Source organism: Oryza brachyantha, chromosome 4, assembly GCF_000231095.2.
Source record: "Oryza brachyantha chromosome 4, ObraRS2, whole genome shotgun sequence".
Taxonomy (NCBI): Eukaryota; Viridiplantae; Streptophyta; class Magnoliopsida; order Poales; family Poaceae; genus Oryza; species Oryza brachyantha.
Window position 1 is genome coordinate 20,102,355 of NC_023166.2, and position 15,012 is coordinate 20,117,366.

A 15,012-nucleotide genomic window follows, 5' to 3' on the forward strand; every position below is an offset into this window, starting at 1 on the left:
CACACGCTCAATAAATATAGAAGCAAATTAATGGTACATTTCTAACATCACTAGCTAGATTCTATTTATAAAACCATACCATTGTAGGCATTAAGATTTGACTCAAGATGTATCGATTGATTTATGAACCCACCTTTGGGCTTCTCCATTGTTGTGTATTACAAAATTATCTCAGTTTAAATATTTTCCCCATTTACTATATTGATGTTTCTAAAAAGAAAAATAGAAATTTATTAAAAATATAATCACAAAGGATATAAATGTTAATCCGACAGGATGACACAATAATTAGATGAGGCTTTTATGCTCCTTTGTGGAGGCTCTCAGTCGAAAAAAGAAAACTGTAAAAAACTCTAGAAAATAATATATGTTTTTTCCAACTTTGATCTGAATATAATTGGGGGCTTAAATTCAATTGACCAGGCGAGTCAATTATAACAGAGGTCGACTAGCTAGCTAGCAAGCATGTGAAGGCTGCACGCCTAAGCAATTTTGCCAGCACTAAATGTTTGCAAGTGCCTTGACGCGCAAACTTTCGATTAATTGCCCCCCAAATAATGACACGATACACTACTACTACTCTCATCGATCGATCAACTAATTAATTAATATTTACAGCTAGCCAGCCACACACACATGCACCTTAATTGCAGTACACCCATCTGTAAAAAGGAATTACGCTCTAGCCGTAGCGAGCGAGAGAGATGATCAGCAAACCATGAAACGGGTAGCAGTACGAATTAATGTACGTACGCGTCCACCTCATTACGCAAAATACAGTAGAAGCAGTCGCTGATCTGGATGGATCATATCATCGATCAAAAATTAATGACGCTTTGTTGAAACGAGAGAGATCGAGCCGGTGATGATCGATGACACCTCACTCCGATGGAGGCAGCTGCTGCTGCCATGGAGCTAGTAGAGTAGAGCTACTAGTAGCTGATGAGGTCCTCCGTCCTGTACGTACCCTGTCCATGAGATCACATCTCATGAATGGGGACCGTCCGGGCCGGCCGGCCGGCCGGCGTCACGGAGCGTACCTCCATCGGCGCAAGCGCCATGTACGTACACCAATTCAAGCTTCCATCCTCGCTTCGCTTCCCCCACATGTGTGCGAGTTAGTCCATCTGGTGCAACGACGACGACGATGATGATGATGACGATGATATGATGCAAGTAATCGCCAGCAATGCGTGGATGGAGAGGTCGATCGACATGGTTAATTGGGGTTTAGTTTTGAGATGATCATCGTGATGCGTTCGTCGTCGACGATCATATATCGATCGTCTCGTTCAAGGCGAACACATGCTACAGTGTCGTACCTCGCGTTGAAACGGCAACCACTACGCTCGCGCCTAAATATACGGATGCAAGCGATGGAAAAACGGTGGCCAAGCATAAAGCGGCAGCAGGAGCAGGAGCAGGAGCAGCTGCGTGCTGCTTTCACCACTCACCAACTCCAATTAAGATAGCTCCAGGCCAGCCCAACCCCAGCCCTGCTTCTCTCTCTCCTTCTCTCTCTCTCTCTCGATCGATCGATTTCTGCTGGTTAATTTGGTTTGGTGCTGGCCCTAGCATCAGCGAGAGATAGAGAGAGAGAGGGAGGGAGGGAGACAGGCTGCTGCTAGATATAGCTAGGCGGCAACCTGCTGCTCATATGATCCTCCTACCTGGAACCCTAGATGAACCATGGCTAGCTGACGAGCTCGATCGATCGATCTGTCTCTCCTCCCGCCATATAAAGAGTGGTAGTGTCTAGCTCGATCGAGGGAGACGATGGTGTCCTTGCCGCGTCCTCTCTTCCATTCCTAATCCCTTTCCGTGTGTGTGCGACTGCGCCTTCCGGCCACCGAGAGAGAGCGAGGGAGATAAAGGAGGAGGAGGAGAGGGGGCAGCGAAGATGATGAACGTACCATCCGCTGCCGCGAGCTCCTGCGATGAGTTCGGCTACGCGGCAGCGCCTCACCACCACCCCCACCACCACAGCGCCACCCCGCCGCCGCCGCCGGCGCTTCTCCCAATCATGGACCAGGACAGCGGCGGCGGTGGCGGCGGCGGCATCCAGAGGGAGCAGCAGCACCTCGGATACAACCTGGAGCCAAGCTCCCTAGCTCTGCTTCCCCCTTCCAACGCCGCCGCCGCCGCGCACCACGCCACCATCGCCCACGCATCCCCCCATGACATCCTCCAGTTCTACCCTACCTCGCACTACCTCGCCGGCGCCGGTGGCGGCAACCCCTACAGCCACTTCACGGCGGCGGCAGGGAGCACCTTCCAGTCGTACTACCAGCAGCCGACGCAGGCCGCGCCGGAGTACTACTTCCCCACCCTCGTCAGCTCGGCGGAGGAGAACATGGCCAGCTTCGCCGCCACGCAGCTGGGCCTCAACCTCGGCTACCGGACCTACTTCCCGCCGCGAGGCGGCTACACCTACGGCCACCACCCGCCGCGGTGCCAGGCGGAGGGCTGCAAGGCCGACCTCTCCAGCGCCAAGCGCTACCACCGCCGCCACAAGGTGTGCGAGCACCACTCCAAGGCGCCGGTCGTCGTCACCGCCGGCGGCCTGCACCAGAGGTTCTGCCAGCAGTGCAGCAGGTCAGTGTGTTTTTTGCATACCCAATTCGATCACCACCCCCACTGTTCATCGATTTTTCCAGAAGAGGCTGCCGGCCCGGATTTAATTTGCTTGCATGTCCGATCCATTGGCTTAATTAATGAGGAACACATCTTGTTGCGGCGTGTTTAATTTGATTGGAGAGTATGATTTGTAGGATCAGATCGAGAGTTGCATTAATTAACTGATCTGGAAGTTCCATTCTGCTCACTATTGAGATCGAAGCAAGCTAGGGTGAAAAAATTAGTATCCTAAACTAGGAATTTAAGCTTTTTCACATAAGAAGTAAAATAACTTTCAGCTCATGATTTCTCGACTGTTTGCCCTCTAGTAATTACGTTAGTTGGAACAGTCTGATGAAATTGAAGATGGCAATTGCTGCTTTGAACTTTAATTGGATGTGTGGTACTATCTTCTTAATTTGGCTTCTTTTTTCTTTTGAGTTTATTCCCCAGTTCCATGCTTCACCAGTCCATAAGCAGTTCAATGCTTGCTCTACATTTGCCCAGATTTCCTAATTGCGCCCTTACACTTCTTGAAAATAATTATACATGCTCCTAGATAATTATCTCATGTTTAACATCTAGAGCTGAAATTGCTAATTGTTCTCGGTGAGTGAAACACATCTGATTCGCTAATGATCTTTTCTAAGACATTTCAGCCCCTCATGGATAGATATATGCACTTAGCAAGCTATTATCATGCCGACTTCTCAATTAGCTAAGGCGAGGAGATTTTAGATTGCCTACAGTATATGCTAAGATAATCTGTTATTAATCAATTCAACCACAAAATATAATGTGAATTATCGCTGTTATGAGTGCAGACAAACATTCATTCATTCGCCTTGCAAAACAGAAACAAAAAAGGAATGCATCATCCATGGTGTAGGTTTTATCGGCCAGGTGATGAACTAAATATCCATATGACATATATCTCGTTTTCGTTGTTTTTCAGATTTTGCAAAAGAAAATATTTTTTCCTTTTTCCTTTCTTGCGTTTCAAAAGATTGAATTCCAGTGTATATGCTAGAACTTAATCCTCTGGACTATACCTATCACATGTTGGGACTTGGAAATAACCATATGTACAGATACATATTGATCTTGTCCTAGATAGAGTTGCTGGTTTTCTCCTCCTTTGGTTATTGTTCCTTGACACACTAGCCCTTCCCATTTATTTTTCTTGACTTCTCTTTCCTTGGCATGTGTAATTTGAGTGGTTACTTCCAACAGTGCGAGCCGTCTGTACATGTATTCTGGCCTCTCAAAGTCAGCAACAAGGCGACTTTCTTCCCAAGTATCGCAAGACTTTGTACAGCTCGCTCACGTACATATGTACGTACCAGCACAAGTTGCAATTCCAAGCAACGTGTTCTCTTTCTCTCTCTGATCTCATTCTTTACCCCTGAGAATAATATTGTGTGGCTAGCAAGCAGCAACTAGCATAGCAAGTAATTAATTAACAGTAATTTACCTCATCAGCGATATGAGATCGATGAACGGCTCCGATTGGATTGAGAAACTGAAGAAACTACATATATACCTTCGATCGATGTCTCCTAAGCATGCACGTGTTAAGCTCAGCAATGCATTTAAGGGAAAACAGGAACTCTTTGCAGTATGGCACACCATATGTGAGACACTCCATATGAGTCAGCTGCAAAACTCCAAGCTGTCTCTGGGATGGAACAGTTTAGATGTATATGCTTCTATCTCGTGTTCGATCGGGATCATCATTAGCTATATGTGTTGGTCCCCAGAATGTTCTTTTCACCAGTTCTGAACTGACGAAGTTTGATCTGGCCTGAGCAACCTGTCATTTTGTCTTCGCTAATATGCAACGCTATGTAGGAAATATATTTGCAGCAGCATGCAGCAGGCTAATTCTCTATCGTAGACGTACTGCTTTCATCTTTCAATGTCCGGCCTTCGTTGTTGTACCGTAGTATTTCATGTGTATTGTTCGTCTCGTCAACTCTTCATACATGCATCTATGCATCACATTTCTGGATGTTAACTTTTTTTTCCTCTCTGACTTGTTCATTCAGATTCCATCTTCTTGATGAGTTCGACGACGCCAAGAAGAGCTGCAGGAAGCGCCTCGCCGACCACAATCGCCGGCGGAGGAAGTCGAAGCCGTCCGACGGCGAGCATTCTGCTGAAAAGAGAAGGGCGCAGGCGAATAAATCGGCAGCTACTAAAGACAGTGCGTGATCTCTCTCTCTCTCTCTCTCACTTTATTCAGTATTTTCTTTCAGCAAAGCAACTATACCCTTAAAATACATGCATATTATAACCTAAGATATGATCGATGCATGCGTATATGAATGGCTGCTTAGTTTGACAATTAGCCAATTGATCTCAAGAACATTTCCTTCATAATTAACAGAAGCAGGAACTAGCAGCAGCAAGAACGCAGGCATTGGAGACGGCTTCGAGGCACAGCTACTGGGGAGCGCACACATGTCCAAGGATCAAGATCAAGCCATGGATCTTGGAGAGGTGGTGAAAGAAGCAGTAGATCCCAAAGGCAAGGCATCGATGCAGCAGCAGCAGCAGCAAGCACACCATGGGCTTCACCAGCAGAGCCACCATGGCGGCCAGCAGCATGGCTTCCCTTTTCCTTCGTCGTCGTCCGGCTCATGCTTGTTCCCTCAGAGCCAAGGAGCTGTGTCGAGCACTGACAACACATCAAATATAGCTCAAGTGCAGGAGCCAAGCTTAGCGTTCCATCAGCACCACCAACACAGCAACATCCTTCAGCTTGGACAGGCGATGTTTGATCTCGACTTCGATCACTAGTATAATTATTAATTAATATTTATCTCAATCATCTCTCCCTATCTCTCTCTAGCTCCCTCCCTCTCTCTCTCTCCCTCGTACGTGTGTGTACGTCCGGACATCTCTCTTTTCATCTTGTCTTTATTAATCACTGTAATTTGGATATAATAATGATAGCTTATGCATTATTGTCATGTGTACTGGCAGTTTTCCTCGTTGGAGAAGCTGGCTAAATGGCTGGTACATCAAATTTAGTCTTAGTTTGGTGTGCACCGGCTGAGGCTATAGACATGTGTGTTGGTTAATTAATTAATTTCATCTAGGAAGATGCACCACATGAAAGTTGTACGGATATCTACATAACTACCTGAATTTTTCGTGCAAATGCACATGGTTAGATTATAGTGCTTTGAGTATATAGTTGTATGGAGTAGTATTACTATAGCTTTTGCATTTATTTGCAAAATAAAAATGCATTTCTTATACAATTGAAGTAAACATCACTCTAACATGTATACAATTCGGTAAACCTATTTTGTAATATACTTGATGAATTATCAACTTTGTAAGGTTTTCACACACACACATTTGTATTGCTATTTTTACATAGACACGATTTTATCTTTCATAACATAATCGCATTGTCCATTATAGCCAAGATGATCCATACAAAGTTCTCTTTTATATCCATATAATGTTAATAATTGTAGGGTGCACGTCGAGGCATACGGATATATGAGGCGCTGCGATAACAAAAAACAAAAGAGATTAGGCCTTGTTTGGATAATGGGAAATGGGTAATTTCCCACTCATCAGGAGGTAATTTTTAATCCTAGCCTTCCATTTTTTTTCCACCTCATTTTCTCAATCCCACCCCTCGTAGCCCACTGGATATACATTAGGCCCTATGGATATAATATGGCAAAGAAGGTCAAATATACATTCAGAAAATTATTTATGACTATTATCTAATATATGTGTTATAATTACACTATCAAAATCATTCACTGAACTTAGCTGAATACATGAACGGGGTGCATATATATTTGATCAGTAGCGGGCAATCATGACATAACAATATAATCTCATGGCCCTAAATTTTATAATTCATCACAAATTGTTCCATAGGTGTGCAATTTGTTTTTTATTTTTGTCCTATATTTGATGTGTAGCATGGGAGCGTATCAAGACTACAAGATTATTAGGGTCATCTCTATACACTATGAAGCCATCTTTATGCAGATCTGGGCGGCTGTGCATAATTACGTTATGATCAACATATATTGTGAATGATCATATATCAGCAAATAATTAATAAAACGATCATGTTAAATTTACACCAAATTAATCCATCAGCTTAATTAAGTTCCCTCATTTCTAAGGGAAACTGGATCTCATTGCACTTGCTTGCAGTGAGGACAAAATTGTGTCCTAAAATATACTCTAGTTCTGCCTGGAAACTTTAGATATTTCAGTATCTTGAAGCTAGCAGCAACAATTAATGATTAATGTTTCCTTATAAATTGCACATGAGTTTTAAGGGAAATACTTTTTTCCAATATCTAAATTGTGTTTTACATCACTAGATGAAAACAGCTTAAACTCTTTGATCAGGATTAATTTGTCTTGATATCATGCATATAATTAACTAGCAAATTAATTATCCTCTGTTGAGGTTCATATATGTATAGATGGAGATTTATCTAGCGTACATATGCATATGTGCAATGCGCACTTTGACGTCATCCATAGCTACTATTTATGATGATAAATATATGTAAACTAACGATAGACCTGGTACTGCAATTTAGATATTAAAACTTGATCATTGACGCATCATGACTCATGAGGTAGCGTCAGCTACATAGCGCATCTGGTACTGCATATTCTTTGCTCTCGTTGCTATTAATTTACACCTCTATCTTCTCGGGTTTTCCTTGTAAACCAAATTTTAAATTTTTATCTGAAGTAAGAACATCTATATAAAAGTTTTCTTTACAAATTATTTTTCTTTTGTAAATTTGTTGTTTGGTTTTTTCCTTAAAAAGAGAAAAGATAACCCCATTAATTAACATATATGTACGGCATCCGTTTCAGCATTATTAATTATTTACATGCAACCATTTCATCAAAACAGAGTATATAAATAATAATTAGTTTGGGAAGGGAAATGTTGGTCCTTGTATTTGTCATATGTATGTAATTATATTCCGTTGTTCCAGGTAATTAACGAAATACATAAATGTACGTTCCTGATGTGAGAGAGGATATATAGTTAAACCATTAATTGTGTAACAAAGTATAAATGTACAAAATAAATTAGTTACGTCGATATTTTTCCAGTGGAGCAATTTATCAAACACAATGGTGTACTTACCAAGCTAAGATGAAAATAACCAATAGTACGTGCATCTTGGCCGTGTGGGCAGAAGGTAGAACCTATATATTATTTACTTTGTTTTGGGTTCATCAACCTAATCGTGGAATTACAAAGGATGGGAGAGCTAATTAGGTTACGGCACCCGGTTGTTGAAAGTTGACTTATGCATGCACACAGCTACTAACCCCCCATGGATGGAGGCTTAATGCATCGATCCATGATGATACATCAAGCTTGCATTAGCCTCATTTATGAAACTGCAACAATAGCTTAATTTGCTAGCTAGGCATGCATGCATGAATGAATGGCAGATAGTAATAAGAGACCATTATGTAGTATACATCTAGTAGTACCTTATATTCTGGTAGAGGAGTAGTAGTAGAGAGATTCATTTGGCACCATTAATTACATGACCTAGCTAGCTAACGTACGTGGTGTTGCAGTTAATTGTACGTGCAGGTAGGTACGTACGTGCCTTGCGTTTGCAGTTTCTGCATGCTTAGATATATACTGATCATGATATGCAGTAGTGTGTGTGCTAGCTGCTCATGTGAGATGGATGGATCGATGAAGATATATAGGCTAGGGTTTGGTTTAGCCTCGATCTGAAGCTATCTATGTATACTTACTTGAAGGACATGTTGGGTGCTGCCTTGTCGGTAATTGTCACGCGATATGTTTCACAGAAAGAGGCCTCCCAACCTGCAGCTGTTTGGGTACGTACACATGCAGCTAGCTAGCTAGCTGGCACATATATGTTCATATGCATAATTAATGTAGCTTAATTAGCTACGGGATCCAATATTAGTTCGCCCTATATATATGTCACTGTTTTTGTTTGTGAAAGAAAGAAAGAAAGTCGACGGCCGTACATGCATGAGATCGATCGGCAGATGTGCATGCATGTTTGTTGGGGAATGGAATGATACAAAGCCAAGACAACTTGTTCGATCGAATTAATGCGGGTGTTTGGCAGAGCTCGTCGACAATATCATGCGAGATTATTAAGTATAAATTATCATAAATTTTAAAAATATTAATTTATTTTTAAAAAACTTATATATATATATATATGAAAATCACACCATTAATAATAATAATAATAATAAACAATGAATTAGATAATTATTATAGGCCCATTCGAAGCGGAAATTTTCTGCGGTGCGTGGAAGGCGGCAAGACATAAGTCTATTATTAATTAATTAATTAATTAATATTATTATAGGATTGGACGATATGTCTCTTTAATTTTTCTAGAAAAACTATATTAATAATTTTATAAAACACTCCGTTTAGCAAATCAGTAAACGGGATCCTGTATACAGACACATGGTGTATCAGCTCAAGCTCAGATCCGAACGGGCCCTGGATCCTGTTTGTTTTCGATGAAGCGTGGAGCAGTAGGTACATTACATACGTTGCGTGGGGTGCGGATGAATCGATCGATCGAAGGAGCTCGCCGCCGTATAATCCGTGGAGGTACGTACACTCGTACGTACGTACGTCGGTGATTAATTAGGGTTCTTTACTAACCCTCCTCACACACGTTTTCATCATCCATTCATTCATTTGTTTGCTTGCTTTCACCTCTCCTGATACTCTGTTTCATATGTTTTCTACCGTATTCGTTTTATATTGCAAGACTTTTTAGCATGGCATAAATTCATCAATTGATGAATATGTATAATTCATATAGATGTCTAGATTTATTAGCATTCATATAAATCTAGAAAATGCTATAAAGTCTTACATTATGAAACGGAGGGAGTATTATTCTATTTGAGAGGCTGAGACAAGACATGGTCATTATTTATTACTACCTCCGTTTCATATTGTAAGTCTTTTTAGTCTTGTCTAAATTCATTTATTAATGAAGGTATATATTTTATATATGTATCTAGATTGATTAGCATCCATATGAATCTAGGCGACGCTAGAAAAACTTATATTGCGAAACGGATAGAGTAACAAGCCTGTTTGCTGGGCCGTTTGTTGCTGGAAGAAGCTAGTGAGTGGGCTTTACGTGGGGGCCCAAGAAGGTTATTGGAGAGAGAAACCTTCACGGCCCATAGGCTGGGGACGCGAGCGTGTGGATTTTGTGCCAGGTGCGGTGAATGTATCTGACACCTCATGTTACCCAACCCAACCCCATGGACATGGCATGTTCTCGAACTGTTCGCATGTGACATGTTTGGACTCGCCGCCGCACCAAATCTGTATCTACTCTTGTTGCATAGCTTGCTGACAGTCCTCGGCAGCGTTCGACTCTCTTTTTTTTTTTCTTCTTGCTCGTACGCTTTTCAAAATACTAAAATGATATATATTTTATAAGAACTTTTTATATGAAAGTTTCTTTAAAATCATATTAATCTATCTTATAACTTTTTATAGTTAATAAAAAATTTAATTATTTCGCGTCGAATAAATAACCCTCCCTCGTCTGCTACCGTTCCATCCAATTCCAACATCTCGCAGAACAGAATAATCCATCTCCATCGGTTACAATGGAGAGGAAGCAAGAACACAACGAACACATAAGAAAAGGCATCATTCTATGACCCGTTCCGTTCCATCGATCTCGCTCGCACAGCTCAAAGAATCAGCTACAAAATCCCAACCACAAGAACATATAAACAACAGCAAGAACATAAGAAAAGAAAAAAAAACTCCTGCAACTGCTGCGCTGGAATTAATCAATCGTAGCACGTCTCTTCTATTTCACCACCCTAATTAACCCATGCAAAGAAGCTTAGCTAGGCAAGAATGGCGGGCACGCAGCAGATGATTGATCAGTTGACGGCGGTGCAGACGCGGCGGACCTCGCCGTCGGAGCCGGTCTTGACGTCGATGCGGCCGAGCTTGGCCATGGCGGCGACGAAGGCGTCGAAGAAGGCGGAGGAGTTGGCGGCGAAGAGGTTGACGGTGGGGCGGGAGCGGCGGTCGGTGAAGAGGACCTGGTCGGAGGCGAGGAGGCCCTTGTTGTAGCGGAGGTTGTTGAAGTAGGCGTTGTCGAAGGCGCGCGGCGTGGAGACGTCGAGCATGGCGAAGGCCGTGGGGCCGTAGTTGATGGGGCACACCCGCCGCATCGACCGCAGGAACTCCAGGTTCATCGGCGGGTTCAACGACGGCCGCTGCTTGAACGTGTAGATCCGCCGCACGAACTTGTCGCAGTGCGTCACCCCGATCGTGTGCGCCCCTGCATATGCGTCCCACCCATGGTGGACAACAAATTTGAGTCACCCGTTCTTTATTTTTTTTGTTTTTCCCTCGTCGGCTTAAGCTTTTCAGATTCAACCGACCGGGCCAAGATTTGCGGATACTCCCTCCGTTTCATATCGTAAGACTTTATATTTTTGTTTAAATTCATCAATTGATGAGTGTATATAATTTATATACATGTTTAGATTCGTTTGTATCCATAAACAAGGCTAAAAAGTCTTACATTATAAAACGGAGGGAGTAACTCGATAAATAATTTATGAATCAAACCATTATATGTATTTTTAGTGATATAAAAGTCAAGCCTGAAAAATAAACTATAATAAGAAAATCTCAAAATCAATATAAATTTAAAGTTAAAAATTTAAATTTTAGCTTATAAGCAGAAGCAAGGGGGTGGCAGTAAAAATCAGACTGATTGGTTAGAGCTTTTTCAGGCTGTCAAGAGCATATTCCCCTTGTTCCTTATCAAAAATAACCGTGAAAATGTGATATATATCGATATACAAACATGAAAGATTGAATTTGACTTTTGTAAATCACAAAAGAAACAAATATTGTTGTAAATATGCATGTCATAATTAGAATTTAAGTTATTATTTTTTGTTATAACTTATAGCAGATGTCAAATTTAAAAGCATATTTTTAGTGATATATCATATACTAATCCATCTTATTGATTATTTTTATTTTAGTTTTAATAACTACTTGGTGACACGCATAGACGATAAGATGTTCACTGACTAAGTTTCCCAAAGCTATAACTTTCTTGGTAGAATTATCACTTTGCTACAGCTTTTTAGATGTTTCATAAAAGTACAACGGTAGTGAATCATTTTATCATAAAACAATTTTATCTCTTATTGTGTGTTTAACATGTGGGACCAACTTGACTTATTACTCACTCCATTCCAAAATATAAATATTTCTAGAATTTAAATCATGTACCAAATATTATTTACAGTCCTATTTATCTTATCAATTACTTTCATTCAAATTGTTTGTATTTTATCCCCCACCTAGCCTCACATAATCATTCATTCCTTGTTTATTAGGGAGAATTCTTGTGTTTTATTCTCAACCTTAATCTCAGTTAAATAATATAAAAATAATTATATGTTGAGACTAAAGTGTTACATGTGAGTTAGACAAACAAACTTTGCAACAAAACGATTATGTATATTTGTATTTTCTGAAATGCTAAAGTTGCACCGATGCGATAGTTTTCTGAGATTTGCTCATGTCCATTTGAGTGATGAGTGATTAGAATCAATTTTCCTCGTTTGGGCCAGATTGTTTGTTTGGTCCTGCCTGCCTGTACAGTTGTTTTTGTAGCTTTTTACTGTATTAGGCCTATGCATAGTCAGGATGGACTGGTCCGGTCAAAAGTTGCCGCGGCTAGTGGCTGTGGTGGTTTCGATTTTGTCATAGGGGTAGGGCCTCTTGTAGTGTCCAAATCTAAGCACAAAGATTGTTTAACTAATAATAAGCTTGTGGTATGACACGACCAAAAACATTCAGACAAAATGTCCTCTGTTCTCATGTACTATAACTGATACTTGTTTATTCTTCCATTGTCCCAACAGGGTATCAAAGATTAAACAAACATAAAGAACCCTAAAAAAATGTCAGAAAAAAGAGAGCAGGAAATTCTTTAAAAATCCAGATCTCCAATGTATTACTGCACCTATGTCTTTATCTTTGAAAGAAAAACGGGTTGTGTTACTGTGCAAACTACAAAGTGCCATATATTTTTCATCACTTTCTGCCGGTCTTTTTAACATCTTAATGTGGAATAATTCTCTGCAAAGCAAGTACTACTCGTACTACACGCTTGTGTATTCTTTTGTCCACTTTGCATTGTAATCAACCAAAACAAATGTTGCCTCTTTTCGAAAACGAAAAGAACAGATGAAGCCAGTAGAAAACAGTGAAGTGCTTTTGTCTTCTGTTGCAAACAGAGGATATGTCACTCACGTGAACGGCAGAGACCACGAAGAAAGATGCTTGTACTGCGATCAAACCTACTACTAATGCCACTTAGTACTAGTAATAATAATAATAAAGCTGCAACCCTAACGAGGAAACTGTTACTAATAATTTCTGTGGCTATTGTCAGTCGGCTCAAGTCCTCAACGTTCAGAAAATAGTGCGTGCCCACTCACTGCTGCAGTAACCGTGGAAACTGATGCTTTTCATAACGTCTAGTGCTAGTATCAAGAATGTAGTACTAGAAGATTGTTCATGTGGATGAATCTTTTGGAAGACAGGGAGGAAGAAATGAAATAAAAGCATGCGTGCATGGTTACCTGAAAGAGCGATCATGTCGGTCTGCGTTAAGCCGTTGCTGGCGAAAAGGGAGTTGAGCTGATCCAGATTGAAGCCTGGGCCGGGGAGGACGTGCTTCACGATGGCCCTGTTGAATGTCTTGCCGTCCAGCCGTCCCAGCTCCACGGAGTAGCTCGGCCCGCCGGTCTAACAACACCACAAATTGAAGAAAAAATGATGCGTGTCTCAGTAAATCTGCAGTCAAATTTACACTGTTCTTCCACCTCAAATTGCAATCCAATGCACTAATAAGTGTCAGCTCATCAATGGCAATCGTCACGCCGTTGAGATTATGGAGGTTCTGTGTGCGAGAACGATGCGCGTTTTGCAAGACACTCTTCTCGCTCTGGGCCTCTCTGGCACTGGCAGCGCCCACGACGAGACTGTTTGGCCGTGGCCATGGCAGGCGTCACGGACGGGCAGCACCAGCGGTTACAGACATGGCAGCGAACAGTTGCGGAGAAGTAGTAGTACTGGCTACTGTAGTAGTAGTAACCCAGACGGGGCGAGGCTATATTGCTACTCCTACGAGACGTCGCTTTCGCAGAAATCCATGGCGCAGAAAGCGTCGCTGGGCTGGCACGCTGCAAGCTTTTGCCATCTCAAAAGATAGCACTAGCTAGGGTCCAGACAGAGAAGAAGAGAAGACACCAGTCACCCTGCTCGATCGAGCACGATGACCGCGCGCGCCGCAGACTCGCGCCGCGCCGGCAGCGATGGCGAGGCCGACACGGCTCACATGTCTCCGTAACCCGCTTTTCCCTTTCTCTTCTTTCTTTGGATAGAGGAGGGAACCCAGCTGAACCAAACCAGAACAGCTAGCACACTGCCACCGCACGCCGTGGAGACGTGCAGCGCCGAGAGCCGCCGGAGACATGGACCATGCGTCGTGAGCTCGTGAGACTGACTGACAATGGCGTGCCCGCACTACGTACGCTACGGTTGCATTTGTGTTGAACAAGAAGAAGAATCGGCAGTGCTTCTAACCAGGGAGACGACGTCGCGTGCGGCCATGGCGAGGATGTCGGCGCAGGACACCTTGCCGGCGCACCCGGGGAGCGCCTCGACCGCCGCCTTCGCCTTGTTGATCGCCTCCACCGCGTCCGGCGACAGCGTCGCGTCCGCGCCGCTGTGGCTCTCGTCGTCACCGTTCGGCGCCATCAGCATCACCGACGCGTCACACCCCTGCAGAGACGAGATTAATTAATGGATATTGCCCAAATACACCAAAACGCCAGCTTTAGGCTTGACGTACGCACCCGGACGAAGCAGTCGTGGAAGAAGAGGCGGAGGGTGCCTGGGCCGACGGCGAAGCTCTGCTGCAGGTGCTGCGAGATGACGGACCGCACGGTGGACTCCGCGTTGGGGCACGAGCTCGCGTAGTAGTTCTGCCGCAGCTGCGCCCCGGCGCCATCCACGACGCCCACAACCACAACCACAACCACCACCACGGCCGCCGCTCGAGCGAGCATCCACCACGAGCCGCCGCCGCGCGCCATGGCCATCGCCGAACAAACTAGCTCAGCTCAGTGACACACTACACCACGGCCACCACAAGGACGGACTGGAGGGGAGCTTGGGGGTGCATATATAGCTAGCTGGGGGTGGTTCTTGTCTTTAGCTCGAGCTTGAGGTGGAGATGGAGAGGAGGAGAAAGCGTGGTACCGGAAACATTACGGCGGGAATCG

At 43.1% G+C, this 15,012-nt stretch overlaps 2 protein-coding genes across 2 annotated transcripts; one reads left to right on the forward strand and one right to left on the reverse strand.

Moving 5' to 3' along the window:
• The first annotated feature begins 1,499 nt into the window (after positions 1-1,499).
• LOC102716589 (squamosa promoter-binding-like protein 8) lies at positions 1,500-5,782 on the forward strand. Its single transcript, XM_006652878.3, has 3 exons — positions 1,500-2,595; positions 4,665-4,822; positions 5,006-5,782. Exons 1-3 carry the CDS (start codon positions 1,901-1,903, stop codon positions 5,416-5,418), a joined length of 1,266 nt encoding a protein of 421 aa, XP_006652941.1. The 5' UTR covers positions 1,500-1,900; the 3' UTR covers positions 5,419-5,782.
• Positions 5,783-10,295: 4,513 nt separating this feature from the next.
• Positions 10,296-14,866, reverse strand: LOC102716864 (peroxidase 16-like). The gene is made up of 4 exons (XM_006652879.3): positions 14,584-14,866; positions 14,312-14,509; positions 13,306-13,471; positions 10,296-10,973 (listed from the first exon to the last, which is right to left on the reverse strand). Exons 1-4 carry the CDS (start codon positions 14,827-14,829, stop codon positions 10,567-10,569), a joined length of 1,017 nt encoding a protein of 338 aa, XP_006652942.2. The 5' UTR covers positions 14,830-14,866; the 3' UTR covers positions 10,296-10,566.
• Positions 14,867-15,012: the final 146 nt, after the last annotated feature.

Coding starts and splice junctions, on each gene's coding strand:
- LOC102716864 (XM_006652879.3), bottom strand. CDS start 14,829: ATGGCCATGGCGCGCGGCGGCGGCTCGTGGTGGATGCTCGCTCGAGCG. Junction 13,472..14,311: donor CACGCGACGTCGTCTCCCTG/GTTAGAAGCACT, acceptor TGGTGTTGTTAG/ACCGGCGGGCCGAGCTACTC. Junction 10,974..13,305: donor CGACATGATCGCTCTTTCAG/GTAACCATGCAC, acceptor ACGCATATGCAG/GGGCGCACACGATCGGGGTG.
- LOC102716589 (XM_006652878.3), top strand. CDS start 1,901: ATGATGAACGTACCATCCGCTGCCGCGAGCTCCTGCGATGAGTTCGGC. Junction 2,596..4,664: donor TTCTGCCAGCAGTGCAGCAG/GTCAGTGTGTTT, acceptor TTGTTCATTCAG/ATTCCATCTTCTTGATGAGT. Junction 4,823..5,005: donor ATCGGCAGCTACTAAAGACA/GTGCGTGATCTC, acceptor CATAATTAACAG/AAGCAGGAACTAGCAGCAGC.